General features: G+C 43.8%; 1 protein-coding gene across 2 annotated transcripts in view; it reads left to right on the top strand.

Annotated features, from left to right (window-relative positions):
- The window catches only part of LOC121720726 (mannosyl-oligosaccharide 1,2-alpha-mannosidase IA), a 197347-nt gene that overhangs the window by 169489 nt on the left and 13393 nt on the right, over window positions 1–14465 (top strand). For both annotated transcript variants that reach the window (XM_042107115.1, XM_042107114.1), the window contains exon 5: window positions 10977–11071. In XM_042107115.1, the coding sequence (XP_041963049.1) occupies window positions 10977–11071 (95 nt within the window). The remainder of the gene's footprint in view (window positions 1–10976; window positions 11072–14465) is intronic.

Genomic DNA, 14465 nt, shown 5'->3' with positions numbered 1-14465 from the left:
ATGAATTTAGGATATTTTGGTAGAGTTACTCCAAGATACAGTACTTCAACTTGTCTGTAACTTTGAATGGGAGTTTATGCAGAAATTCCACTTTATGGTTAACCCAAAGAGGCAAAAATTCACTTTTTTGCCAGTTAATTGTGTACCCAGAAACCTGACCAAATGACTTTATAAGGTCTAACAGAATGGGGATAGACTGCTCAGGCTGTGACATAAAGATGGCAACATCATCTACATAGAAAGATAGATGGTGGTCCACATCACCAAAACGAATAGGTTTGAGAGAGCTGTGTTGCCTGATACCGATAGCAAGAGGTTCAATACCAATCGCAAACAGGAGAGGGCTGAGGGGCCAGCCCTGGCGCGTCTCACAATGTAATGGAAATGGAGCTGACCTCTCTTGGTTTGTTAGAATGGAAGAAGAAGGATGGGCATATAGAATTTTAATCCATGAAATAAAACGGCTACCAAACCCAACCCCAAGTCCTCCAACACCCTCCACATGTATGCCCACTCAATCTGATCAAAAGCTTTCTCTGCATCTAAGCAGAGGACAGCCACCTTCTGATCCTTCTTATAGTCATGGTATATTATGTTCATTAAAACAGTAAAAAAGGAAAACCTTCCAGGAATGAAACCAGTTTGGTCAGCATGGATAATGGAGGCAATATGTTTGTTTAACCTATTTGCGATCAATTTTGTGAAAATTTTCACATCAGAGTTCAGCAATGCAATCGGACGGTAAGATGAGGGCTCAAGTCTCATCTCTCCCTTCTTTTGAAATTAGTGAGATGTTGGCTTCATATAAGGAGCTTGGAAACTTCTGAGTTTCAAATGAGTGATTAAACATCCTGAGCAAGAGATGAGTCAACTGTTCAGGGAATTTCTTATATAGCTCTATTCCAAAACCATCTGGTCCAGCACTCTTGCCATTAGGAAATTACTTTATAGCATCTAGAATCTCTTGAGTGGTGATTAAGCATTAAGTGCCTCACACGCTGTGTCACTCAATTTAGGGAGATTCAGATTCTCCAGCCACGTAAAGGCATCCCCCCCAGCTTTAGATGTATATAATTGTTGATAATATTCCCTGAAGCGCTTGTTTATATTGCTGGGGTCAGTGATAATGTCCCCAGATTTTATGTATAGCTCTGCTAGCCTGCAAACCTCTCAGCTGTCGGGCCAATAGCTTCTGGGGCTTGTCCCCTAGTTCAAATTGTTTTTGTTTCAGTCTAAACAGTTGGTCCTGCACTTGAGCAAACAAAATGTCATTATATTCATACTTCAGTTTAAGAATATTCTGTAAGGTGGTGGAGTTAGCAGAAGATTTATAGGCAGTTTCTAGTTGTGTTAGATCTTTTTCAATTTCTAAAAGACATTTTTTCTTTTCTTTTCTCATTGAGCTTTCAAAAGAGATGATGTGCCCTCTAGTCACAGCCTTAAAAGCTTCCAAGGTGGAGTCTGTAACTTCTAGGTTATCGTTTGTTTCCAAAAAATCCTAGATCCTAGAAGAAATGAACTGAGTAAACGAGGAGTCGGAGAGAAGTGAGGGATGGAACCGCCAACTATATTGCTGTTTCTTATGGTTGAGGTCAAGTATCAATGATATAGGAGAGTGATCAGAAATTAAAATATTATGATATGTGGTGGAGATTACATTTGATATCAAATTGGAGTCAAGCAAAAAATAATCGATTCTAGAGGAAGATGTGTGTCTCTGTGATAAAAAAGAATAATTCCTATGTGTGGGGTGCTGAAGCCTCCATATGTCAACTAGATGTGTGGATAGCATTAAATTATTCCAGGTTGTGGAGGCAGCAGAGAGCAACTGGTTTGTTTGGGCTGATCTATCCAAAAAATTGTCAAGCACACAGTTCAAGTCACCACCTATAATCACATGTGTGTCTGAGAGAATGGGCAGTAAATTAAAGACCTTACTGAAAAAAATTGGGTCATCAAAATTGGGACCATATATGTTTAAAAGTGTGACATGATATGAGCAAATCTAGCCTGTCACCAGGATATATCTGCCATTAGGATCACACACGGTGGAAAGGGAATAGTCTTGCTAATCATAATAGCCACTCTTCTAGCTTTACTGGAGAATGTGGACCGGAAAATTTGATTGACCCAGCTGCACCTAAGCAACTTTGCTCTTGTGGGCTTAATATGGGTTTGTGGGCTTAATATGAGTTTCCTGTAGGAATATAATGCCTGCAGCAACACTGATAACAGCACAGAGGAAAACAAAATAAAAAACACACAACTAAGAACTTACCCTCCCTTCCCCCGTCCCACTTCCCCAAACAAAGTGAGAACACGCTCCCCTCAAACAGGCATAGAGGCTGCCAGACCATAGGAAAGACTAGTTTAGCTAAGCTAACAAAAAGAGCCCTATGCTCTCTCTCCAATTATGCAAAAAACACACAAGTAAATTTAAACCACGGTCATGAGATTGTCCCGACCTGCGTAATGGCAGGAAACAAAGTCACATACCAGATAATATACGCCATCCCAAGCGCATGCAATGTTCAAGACAAAGTCCCTGCAAACACCTCGGCTTCTTGTAGTGAAGAAAATACCTGCTCCGAGTTCCGCAAGGTGACCCGGAGTCGAGCTGGATAGATGAAACCTGCCTCCTTGAACCTCTTTCGGACATCTTCAAAAGCCTGGCGCTGTTTAATCACCTCCACTGGCAAATCGGGGAAGAAATGGATCGCCGCCTCGTTGTATGCCAGGGGGAATTGTTCACGAGAAAGCTGTAGGATTTTCTCCTTGATTTGGAAGTGATCAATCCGGGCTATCATCACACGCGGTCGTGCATTTTCCTCCGAAGATTGTTTAGACGGTGTGCTCAATCCACAACAACAGGGCTGGAAAAATTGCTAGCACCTAGCAGTTCAGGGATAAACTTCTCCAGAAATTCAACAGGGTTTCTTTTATCAATCTTTTCAGGCAGGCCAACAATTTTTATATTCTGACGCCTAGAGCGAGCCTCTAGGTCAATTACTTTTAAACATAGTGCTTGGTTTTTCGCCCGCATTTTCACGCAGACTTGTTCAACTTGTGAGAGGCGGTGGTCGTAGCTGGAGCTAGCTTCTTCAATTTCTGCCATACGGTTTCCTAGACTCACCAAAGATGCTTGAGTGGATGCTAGCGTTGCCTCTAATGTGTCAAATTGATCAGTCATTGTTTTGTTCATACTTTCTGTTGCCAGAAGAATGCTGCTCGACTCCGCATCAGTGTCCTTGCTAGTCTCGAGATCTGCCATGGCACGTTCTGGTGCTAGCGATAACCCCAGCGGTGCAGGAGTTCTAGTCTGGATATGGCTTTTATCCTGCTGTTTTCCATGCTCAGTCTTCGCTTTTCGCATCCTCGATTTTAGTCTTAGGTTAAATTAACAAGAGGTCGGGTAAACTGGTGAATTTTAAATTAAATACCGAATTATTCTATAACATGGAGAGGAGCTAAGGAAAAACGTGTCTACTCCATCAGGTGCTCACTAGCGCCCCTCATTTTGCGTGCTTTTGAGTGTGCAAATGTCCACTAGGGAATTTCATTATTATGCAGCCATTCAAGGAAGGACTTGTGCATGTCCACAAACAAGTATAATCAAGGCAAAAGACAGAGAGTAGCTCTTCAACAGATTTGGCCTTCATCTACCATAGATCATGTCTACGATCCTCCATATGTGTGCATAAAGCACAATTAGATAGGAGAGTCGAAGTTTTAAACTGAAATCCTGAAATCCAAACACCACTTAATGCCAATAACACAGAACTTTGATCTGAAGCAGCACATTTCTATCTGGCCAACAATCTTGCACAGATTTGCCCAAGCCTTGCTGACTTCTGGTCGGTGGAGCAATTAAGCCTCTCTGCGGTAAATGGCATGGTTTTCATAGGCAGGCAGACATCTGATTCCCCATGTAACTCAGCCTGGTGTTCACTATCGACAGAATCTCCTCATTTGCTCAGACTTTCTCTCCCAGGGTTGTTGTCTTCTAACCAACAATGATTTCACCTCAGTCTCATTTCCCTCAAACCGGTTGAATCCTGTCTGAACTCGTTCAGTGAGTTCAAACATGTGTGTTTGTTGATGAGGAGCGCTTGGACATTGATTTCTTTTGAGTCCCCAGGTTGCTAGACCCAGATACCAGGCTGTGCCAGGGTGACTGTGGCCCTCATTTTAATGAGGAGGCTTGTGGAGATCGCCACAAGTGAGGAAGGCCCTGCTGATAATAGTACACCAAAGTCTAACAACAGTTTCCTGAACCAAGTATCCAGAGTAGATGTTCATTAGTTTGACGCTCGCTCGCTCGCTCACACTCACTCACTCACTCACTCAGTCACTCATACGTACGTACGTGTGCTCTCACACACACACACACACACGTACATACGTGTGCTCTCATACACACACACACACACACACTTAGGTACATATGTGTGCTCTCTCACACACACACACACACACACACACTTAGGTACATATGTGTGCTCTCACACACACACACACACACTTAGGTACATACGTGTGCTCTCTCACACACACACACACACACACACTTAGGTACATATGTGTGCTCTCACACACACACACACTTAGGTACGTACGTGTGCTCTCACACACACACACACACACACTTAGGTACATACGTGTGCTCTCACACACACACACACACACACTTACGTACGTACGTGTGCTCTCACACACACACACTTACGTACGTACGTGTGCTCTCCCTGTGCCAGTGCCTCTGCCCAGTCCGAAGTGTCAGACTGGGCCTCCCAGTTGATGTCTGAGGCTCCTGACGGACAACCTCTCTCTCTCCTTAGGGCTGGAGTCCCTGGAGACGCCACTGCTGCTGCCTCTAGCACTCTCCAGATAGAGAGAGCTCTGAGACAGTGGCACAGCAGTGTTGGACTGTACGTGTGTGTTTATGTGGGTATGTATGAGGGTGTGTGTTTATGTGGGTATGTATGAGGGTGTGTGTGAGAGAGAGAGAGAGAGAGAGAGAGAGATGAATATTGAAGAAATAGTAAAAATGTATTTTTACTTTACCAATATTGTGTCTGCAGTCCAGTATCATACAGTATAACATACTGAAATGAGTGTGTGAGAGAGAATGTTAGTTCCTCTGAAAGCAATGCATGCTGTGTGAGTTAAAAAGAATCGGTCAGAGGGCTGTTCTGTCTGTTGACCCTCCCACAGGCTGCAATGGGGAGAGCAGACCTGTGCTTCCCCTAAACCCACCAAAGGCAGAGGCGAAGCAGGACGAGCACTGCTCTGTCTCTCATCCTACCACAGGCTGAGCCGGACAGAGGAGAGCTGGGCTTTGATGCCTTCCCTTAATATGCCGTCCTGCAGTCCTGTCTCCTCATCTGACCACAGACTGGTAGGCAGAGGAGAGTGTTAATTTCTCTGATCTTGCCACAGGGTGATGGAGGAAGAGGATGGCCATAGGGTGATGAAGGAAGAGGATAGCTGTGCTGTTGCTCCCATTCCAAAGACTGAAATAGGGAATCTGTGCTTTCCTCCCCCAAAAAATTATCACCAGGTACTGAAAGGTTTAGGATAATTTTATATCTTGGGTTGGTATGAAAGAATTTTAAAGCAGAGAATATTTCAGATGCATGCTCACAGCTGTTTTTTGAACTCAGTTTGATGCAAAATTGACTGCTAAACATCATGAATACATGTTTGGAAGCAAGTGAAGTGAGCAGACTCTTTTTTTACCTGTGGAATATTTTCCTAATGTTGTATCAAAATAGATTTGGGCCTGTAAATGAGGCAGACTTGTCATCTGTCCAAGCATTTAGGGAGAGACAGAAAGAGATAGGACACAGTCAAACAGAGACAGAGAAAGAATCCAGACTGAGAGGGAGATAGGGTGAGAGGTAAATAAAGAGAGAGAGAGAGGAAGAGAGAGAGAGAGAGAGGTCAGAATAATCAGAGAGGTTGCATTGCCAGAACTGACAGCTTGCCTCTGCCGGGTCTCTTTGCGAGCTTGTAGTGTCAGCCTGCTACGTCTTGTAAAAGCAGTGTGTGTGTGAGAGAGAGAGTGTGTGTCTGAGAGAGAGAGAGAGGGAGAGAGAGGTGTAGACAAAAGACAGAATGCGTGGGAGGAACGCAACCATGTGGGCTGGGATAACAGGAAAGGGAGAGGGAGTGATGGTGGAGTTTTTTTTTTTTTTTTTGCCTGGAATGTGCACAGCTGGCAAAATCAAAATTATTTATCAGGGAAAAACAAAGGGACCATCCGGGCCTGGGGACCATGTGTATCTCTGATGGAACATAATACTATGGGAAAAGTTTCAGTGGATAATCACAATGAAAGAGAAAGTATCTCTCTCTCTCTTTCTCTTTCTCTTGCTTTATTTACTCCACCCCTCTCTGTTTCTCTCGGCAAGAGTGTAAGCAACCTTTAAACAGATACAAATACTGTACACATGAAATGTATGTGCGTATTGTCCTCCTTTGTGTAGAGTGAGTGTGAGTGTTTTTAAGAACACTTAATATACTGTTCAGTGGTGTCAAATGTTCTCCAGCATTTCCATTGCTCCAAGCATACTTCTCTTTTCAGCATCACTGTCTGCTCCTACATCACCACGCCACAGAGGCCACTAACACTAACTCTGTATAGCACTTTGCTTAGTTGCCATAATGTCATGTTTCCACGGGTGCCGTCACAGTGATTCTGCCGAGTCATCTTTGTCACTGTGACACTCGGACTGCTTTTGAGAGATTGCGGAGGTGGCGGGGTATGCTTGTCTTCAGACAGCATGTCTCCACAGTTTCTAGCGGTCTCTCTGCCTGACAGGATCGACTGCAGATTAGCGTCACAGAGGCTGATGCTCAGCCAGTTGTAAAGCACATTAGCAGCCAGGAGCAAGGGTGAAGTTTATGCCTCCAGATGTTTCTCTTTAAATTTGCCCTATTTACATAGATCTCACTGCCTAAAATTGACACCCTTATGCTTCCCTGGATGTAATGTGTACATGTATTATATGAAGAAGACAAAAGCTTTGGCCCTGTGGCCAGATATCTCATGCACCTTCCAGAGTAATTTAAAATAGACATAACATCGTCTATTGTCTATGAGTGAGAGAGAGAGAGAGAATTCTGCTTGTATTTGTGTGTTTGAGTGAAAATTGTCTTTAGTGTGTGTGTGTGTGGGGGGGGGGGGGGGGGTACATGTGCCCTTCCTTGTGCGTGTGTTTGTGTGAGTGTGTGTGAGAGAGAGAGAGAGAGAGAGAGAAAAAGAGAGTTTGAGTGTTTGTTTTCAGGCAATTATTATTCCAGTGGTATTTCCTAAAGTGTTTTCCTGAGTTGACCGTGAGCCTTCAGACTTCAGTCAGTCAGTGAGGGAAGAAAAAGTCATTTAGCTGCAGCTCCGTATTTTCAGCTGACAATCCAAATTGGAACTGAAGGGCCAGAGCTGTCTGCTGTCATAGAGGATCAATCTGAAAGGAGGCGTGCGCGCCATTGTGTGTGTGTGTGTGTGTGTGTGTAGTACAGATTGGCGAAGTGGAGAGGGAAAGGTGTCTGTCTGTGTGTGTGTGTGTGTGTGTGTGTGTGTGTGTGTGTGTGTGTGTGTGTGTGTGTGTGTGTCTGTGTGTGTGTGTTTGTGTGTGTGTGTCTGTGTGTGTGTGTTTGTAGGTGTTTATATGTTATATGTAAATACATATACTGTCAATATATATTTGGTCACAGGTTGCATCAGTAAGTTTTCTGCATGCATAGATGTTTCTGTTTTTGTGTGACAGCATTCTGAGAGAGAAAGAGAGGGAAAGGGAGAGAAAGAAGGAGAGAGGGATGCTAGGGATGTCTGAAAAGACAGGGAATGGGAGTATGCAGTGCAATCTATTTCTGTAAACACACACACACACACACACACATACACATACTTCCCTTCTGAGGCCTCATTTGTCCATAGTAGCTGCCTCCCTCTGCTCTGTGGTGTTGTTTGGTTGCTCCAAGAAAAGGCTTCCATGAGAAGCACAACAAAACAAGATGGCTGTCTTTTCACAGGTTTGACCTCCTGCTCTTGATAAAAATACATATCTTGAAAAAAAAAAACAGCAGTCTCTCACTTTCACTCTCTCTCTCTCTCTCTCTCTCTCTCTCTCTCTCTCTCTCTCTCTCTCTCTCTCTCTCTCTCTCTCTCTCTCTCTTTCTCTTCTCTCAAATTCTGTACATTACAGTATTGCCAAAGCACAAGTAAATGAAGTACAATAGTAAACATTACAATAGTAAAACGATAAGAAAGAAAAGACGTTAGAGAAGTCAAACAGGAAAGCTACACTGGGGCTGTAATTGAAGTGTTCCGTTCACGACACTTAAAAAACATTTTAGAACACTGGTCTAGTTTCTATTTTTTTAATGTATGCACCGCTATTACATCTGGTGTAGCTACTTCCATTGATTATATTGGAAGTGAACTGTTGCAGCAGACGTAACACGATCGGAACGGTTCAGTTATACTCCCCATGTAGCTCCTCTCCCTGTTAAAAGGCCAACTTTCAATCTCCAGGATCTTTGCGCAAATGGGGGCGATGCGGAAACACTATTAAAGAAGCCCTATGCAGGTCTGGTTATTCCTTCGCTGTTTCTGGGTTTTCGCCTGATTTGGGCTCGCATTCTTCACAACAGCTTCGGCAGCAAGTGACTGCTACGCTAAACCTCCACTAGCTAGCGAGCTAGCCATCAAGAAACCAAGCTAAACACATACAGGGCTTAGAAACTACAATCTGACTACATTTTCAAGGCACGATTGGATACTTCCGCTGAATCACATACGGATTTGTTCGGACCGGGACCAGAAAGTTACATATTCAGTTTTTTTCTGCGGAGAAGCACTAGGGGGAGACGAAGCACCCACCAAACGACCCAAAAAGTGTTGTAGAACCATCAGAACGACTCTCAACCTGCATAATTAAGGTCATTTTTGCTAAAATTGTTGCATAGGGCTTCTTTAAGAGAAAATAAAATACATGTTTTCAGACCTTCTTTTCGTATCAACGATTTGGAATAGCCTTATTAGCATAATAATTCTTGAATTTCCCCTTGAGGATCAATAAAGTATCTATCTATCTATCTATCTATCTATCTATCTAATCCTTATTGGACCTACTGTATATTGTGCACCATACCCCAGTAGCCCCACCCCATGTTCGTGTGTGAGGGTCATGTTTGAATATTCGAGTCTGCGTGATATCCGGACCCAATTATTAGGGCAACCCGAAAGTGGTTTATCATTCAGTCATATTAGTGAGAATCGGTAATGTGATTACCCTGTAACATTTTCCAAAAATAGGCCCCCTAATTTTAATCTTGTTTCGATCTTGTCCAGTCACACAGGTTCTGTGTAGTTATGTTCACCGACCAAGACTTGTGTGCAGCCCTTTGTGGTGAAATAGAAAATGCCTCTAAAATATTGAGTAAGCCTATACTAGACTTGTTGAACTTAATAAGTCAAGAAGTGTTTTTCCTGCTTTCTAGGGATAGAACATTGTAATTGTGACAGATTATGTGGTCTGTCAGGATAGTGAAGATGCCTTATAGGTTCAGGGGAAAATTACCCCAAACATAGAGTTCTCATGGTTTCAGCCATGTAATGGTAATGCCATCTCTGTTGAATCTCATACTGCCCCCTGTAGATTGGTTAGAGGAACTGCAATAACAAATTGATGTAATGATGGTCCAGTTGGCCCAAGGATCACCTGGTTCTCAGCCGATGTTTTAATGGGCCATTTCAGCCCAGGAATCATTATCGGTCCCTCATCCACATTTGGTTCCTGCTTCATAGTGCATAAGGAATGTGGAATATGGATTACTCATGTTTTTACCACTTTAAGAGCAATGTTATGAGCCAATAAAAAGTATTGGCAAATGGCTGCAAATGATTGGGTCATTCACTAAGCACAGAACATTGCACACATTACTGTAATGTAAGCACTCTGAGGTTTACTATCTCTCTCTCTCTCTCTCTACATTATCTCTCTCTTTCAAACAGCAGAATGATGCATTATATAGGTGAAAAAATCTATATTAATGAGAGAGAGAGAGAGTGTGCAGGAAAGTGAGAGAGAAGTGGGGGAGGACTGGGGGCAGAGGGAGGGAGAGATGGAGAGTGAGAGGTTGTGTTTAATTGAACTGTTGTGGATTACATCAGTGAAAGCACTCTAAATGTGGCCGGAATATATGTGTGAGTGTGTGTGTGTGTGTGTACGTATGTGTGCGTTTGTGTGTGTGCGTACGTACGTGTGTGTCTGTGTGTGTGAGTGTGTGTGTGTACTGTATGTGTGTGTGCGTGCGTGCATGTGAGTACGCGCGCATGTGTGTGTGTGTGTTTGTGCATGCGTGTGTACAGTATGTGCATGCGTGTGTGTTTGTGTATTTCCGTGTGATGTGTGCAGGTCGCTGATGCTCTGTGTAATTAGCTTTATTTATGCTAAGCTGGAGGGGCTGCATTACCTGCAGGGGCGGCTGGCCCTGGCAGCAGTCATGTCGGCTGCTCTCGCAGCAGGGTGCTGTACGTGGTGTACTGGGTTAATGGATCTGATTTGTTTTTCCTTCACTACAGAGCCAGGTCTCTCTCCTTCTGTCATTCTCCCTCTCTCTCTATCTCTCTCTCTCTCTATCTCTCTCTTTTCTCTTCACTCCCTGGGCTCTTTATCAGTTGTCATGATTTGCTGAAATCCTGAAATGCTGCAGTACCACATAGTGTGTGTGTGTGTGTGTGTGTGTGTGTGTGCATGTGCGTGTACATCATTTCACACCATGGTGTGCAAGCCATTTGAAGAAGAAAACACCCCAGCTGTCTACAAAAAAAACCACCCCAACAGGGATGATTCAAAGTGGTGTTTTTCTTTGTATGTGTCTGGACCATATTGCTGTTTTTTCTTCTGTAAATGGTGAGCCACACAGCCTGTGTAACAGCTGGTTTTTGCTCTCTCTTCCTTCTGCTGCAGGTCTTTAAGAGGAAGGTGCTGGAGCTTGGAGAGAAGCTGCTGCCCGCCTTCAATACGCCCACAGGCATCCCGCGAGGAGTGATCAATTTGGGGAGGTGAGCCTCGAACGCAGCCCCCTGACACTGGCTCTCAGGCTTGGCTGAGCAAAAACCCTGTGGCACATTAATATCTCACAACCCAGAGACTCTCGCCCAACACACTGTTTACAGCCAGAGAAGAGGGAAAATCCAAATAACATCTCTCCTTTGCCTAGCCTATTTCTGTTAGATTTAATTTAGCTCTGTTCAAAATCAATATAAGATTTGTAACATTTTCTTGTATCTTTATTTATTAGCTACTAAGGAAAAGCCTTCCTCTGTTTTAGCCCAAGTCTAATTGGCTTAGATTCGCTTAGGATCTTAAAATAGTATTATTTTGCTCCTTATTTTTCCTGAAGGGGTGCTTAGAATTCCGTAATCTCCAAATAAGATGGTTTATTTCTACGAGACAAAGAAAAGACAAGCAACATTTTCCTCTGGGCAGCACCATGATATAAGCCCAGTCACCAAACACCTCCCCTCTCTGTTTTATGTACCTCTCCTTCATCTCTTCTTCCTCGCACTCTTCTGTGCTCCTCCTCTTCTCTCTGGCCTGTAATATATATGGTAAATGGGCTGCATTTGTGAAGTGCCTTTCTCTTCTTCACTGGAGAACTGGAAGCACTATAGACCCTTTCAACAATAAAAACAAAAACAATGCTTGAACGTTCTATTTGGGCCCCAATCTACTTCCTCTGCATTAAGATAACATATGGAATGTTAAAAAGGAAGTCTTGTGGGGCCAACTATGATGCTGAAAATGGAACTCTCTTGAAAGGGTCCATACACCGGTACCGTCTCAGGTTCACTCTCTGCCCGACGTGCAGTGATTGCAGCTGAACACAATGGCGGGTAGAAATCTGATGTGTGGTGTCTCGCTCAAGGACGCCGGGATTGAAATGGCTACACCTCAGATTTCCAGACTTCTCAGCAACTGTCTCTCCGTCTTCCCTCTGTCTTCTCATCCACCCCCTACTTCCCTCTCCTCTCGTTCTTTCATTCTCTCTCTTTCTCCGTCTCTCTCTCTCCATGCTTCTCTTCTTATCTTTTCCCCCTCATATCTATTTTTGAGAGAGGGCATATCGTTGGCACCTCTGCCTCCCACCTGCTTCCAATTATCCAGTGGACTCAGGAAGACAGCTGCTAAATTTAATTAACTGATTCTGCCACTAATTCCAGTTAGATCAGTAACCGGAGCCTCACCGTGCAGATGGGTAGGGAACAGCGCTGCACTTTACTGAGCCACGGATGCTTGAACAGATCTGCTTATCATACTTATTCAGTACAGGGATAAATACACACACACACACACACACACACACGCACACACACACATTCACATTACACATGCTCACACACATCCACATGCAACCGCTCTGGAACATTTTTACGTAAGGTGACTGGTACAGCACTCCCTTTGTCTCAAACAATAATTTAGTTGCACAGACATGATAAATACTGTATTCATGAGCTCACACAAGTACACACACAAACATAGACATACAGTACATACACACACACACATACATACACACATACACACACACACACACACACACACACACACGCACACGCACAAACACACACACACACACACACACACACACACACACACACACACACACACACACACACACACACACAGAGACACACACACACACACACAAACACACTTACACACACGCCTACAGAGTAAGACACACAGAATACATTCAGTACAACCTTGTGAGATATAAATACACTATCTTGTAAAGTCAAAGCTCCACCAGCACCCTGAATATTTTATGTACAATATGCTTCATAGTAAAATGTTTTCAATCTAATTCCCTGCTCATATCTCCCAAGATTGTGTGTGTGTGTGCCCGCCTGCATCCTCTTCAGTGTTCTATGCTCCTCAGTGTTCTGTCTGCACAGCAGAAGGGAGTTTTATCATGGGATGTGGGAATGCAGCATCAGGATGTCCTCTAAAACTAACACAGCTAAACATGCGGGAGCATGGGAAATACATTTTTCATCTTTAATGCTTTTTCTACCTCTCTCTTTTGATTTGATGCTAGAGTTTTGATCTGTTAGAGTGTGTCTACATGTGTGTGTGTGTGTGTGTGTGTGTGTGTGTGTGTGATGTGAGAAAGAATGCAGAGAAACATCAGTTGATAGGAGGATGAATGGAAGTAGAATGCTAGAACAATTTCACCCCCCTTATTTCTCTCTCTCTCTCCATCTCCTCTCCCGCATCCCTCCATTCCTGATTGATTCACCCTGTACTCTGGATGCCACCCCAGCATCACTTGCTGAAGCTAATTATCCAATCTGAATTCCCATTAGCTGCCTTAGGATCACAGACTCGGGCTGTCCTCCAGCCTCAGCACTGATCAGCTGCCTCCTCAGGCTGCTCTCTCTGCAGCCTCCTCCCCCTCTTCCTGCAGCCTCCTCTCCCTGGCCTCACTGGAAGACCGCCTGGAATTGGGTGCATTGGGTATCTTCTCTGCTCTGGTGTTTAGTATTCGTCTGTATGCGTCTCTTCTCTGAGAGATAGTATGAGCAGTATACATCCCTACTCTTGGATTTTGCGTCGTACTTCCTTCCTTGGACGTGGTGTTTCATATATACGTCCATACTTTTCCACTCTCACATGCAGAACTGTATGTACTGTATATGTTCCCTGTATGTGCTGTAGTAAGCAACTGTAATGTACTGACCTCCATCAGCCTGTTCCTATTAGTTTGTTTCCAGTTGTTTGGATTCAGTAGGGGCTTGGATAATATGGATTGAAACACGGATATATATTGTAATATGTCAACACATCAAGAGGATTGAAGTGATCACTTAACAACTTCATATAGCCTGTGTGAGATTAATCGTAGAACTTATTTAACCCAAGAAATGAGAAAGTTTGTCTCTAAAACATGAGTCACATGTAATGACCAGGTAAAAGGGTTTTATTTTCACAACAAAAGCACTGTAATGTCTGTAAAATGCTTTGTAAGTTCGCCAGTGCTTTGTCTGTGCTGTGATGCATTCCTGCGAGTGATCTGCCATGGCCGTGTTTATCTAAGAAGTGCACGGGAGGTTATTTTCCAGCGCTGGCCCCTGGAGAATTTCACTGCTATTGATTGTTCATTCTGAGACATGAGAGAGAGCGCTGCTGTTGTTTCTGGAGCCGGCCCTTTTAAAGGAAGCAAAATTGACCACGCTCTCACAGACTGTACCCGCGGACAAGCACCAGGGAGTCAGGGATAAACGGACATGAAGAGACAACATCAAGCCCACTCTGTATCGGCCGCGCTCGAACGGCGCATTCTCCTTACTCACTGGAATTCGTCTTGCATTCTCTTCAGAGCGAAAGTATCTCTGTTGGAAAGAAAGAGAGAGGACAGATGTAGGACTACTCAGTGGTGTTTCATTGCATCAC

This window comes from Alosa sapidissima, chromosome 10, assembly GCF_018492685.1.
Source record: "Alosa sapidissima isolate fAloSap1 chromosome 10, fAloSap1.pri, whole genome shotgun sequence".
In the NCBI taxonomy this organism is placed as follows: domain Eukaryota; kingdom Metazoa; phylum Chordata; class Actinopteri; order Clupeiformes; family Clupeidae; genus Alosa; species Alosa sapidissima.
The sequence above is the reverse complement of the archived record's forward strand: the minus strand, read 5'-3'. Positions and strand labels throughout refer to the sequence as shown.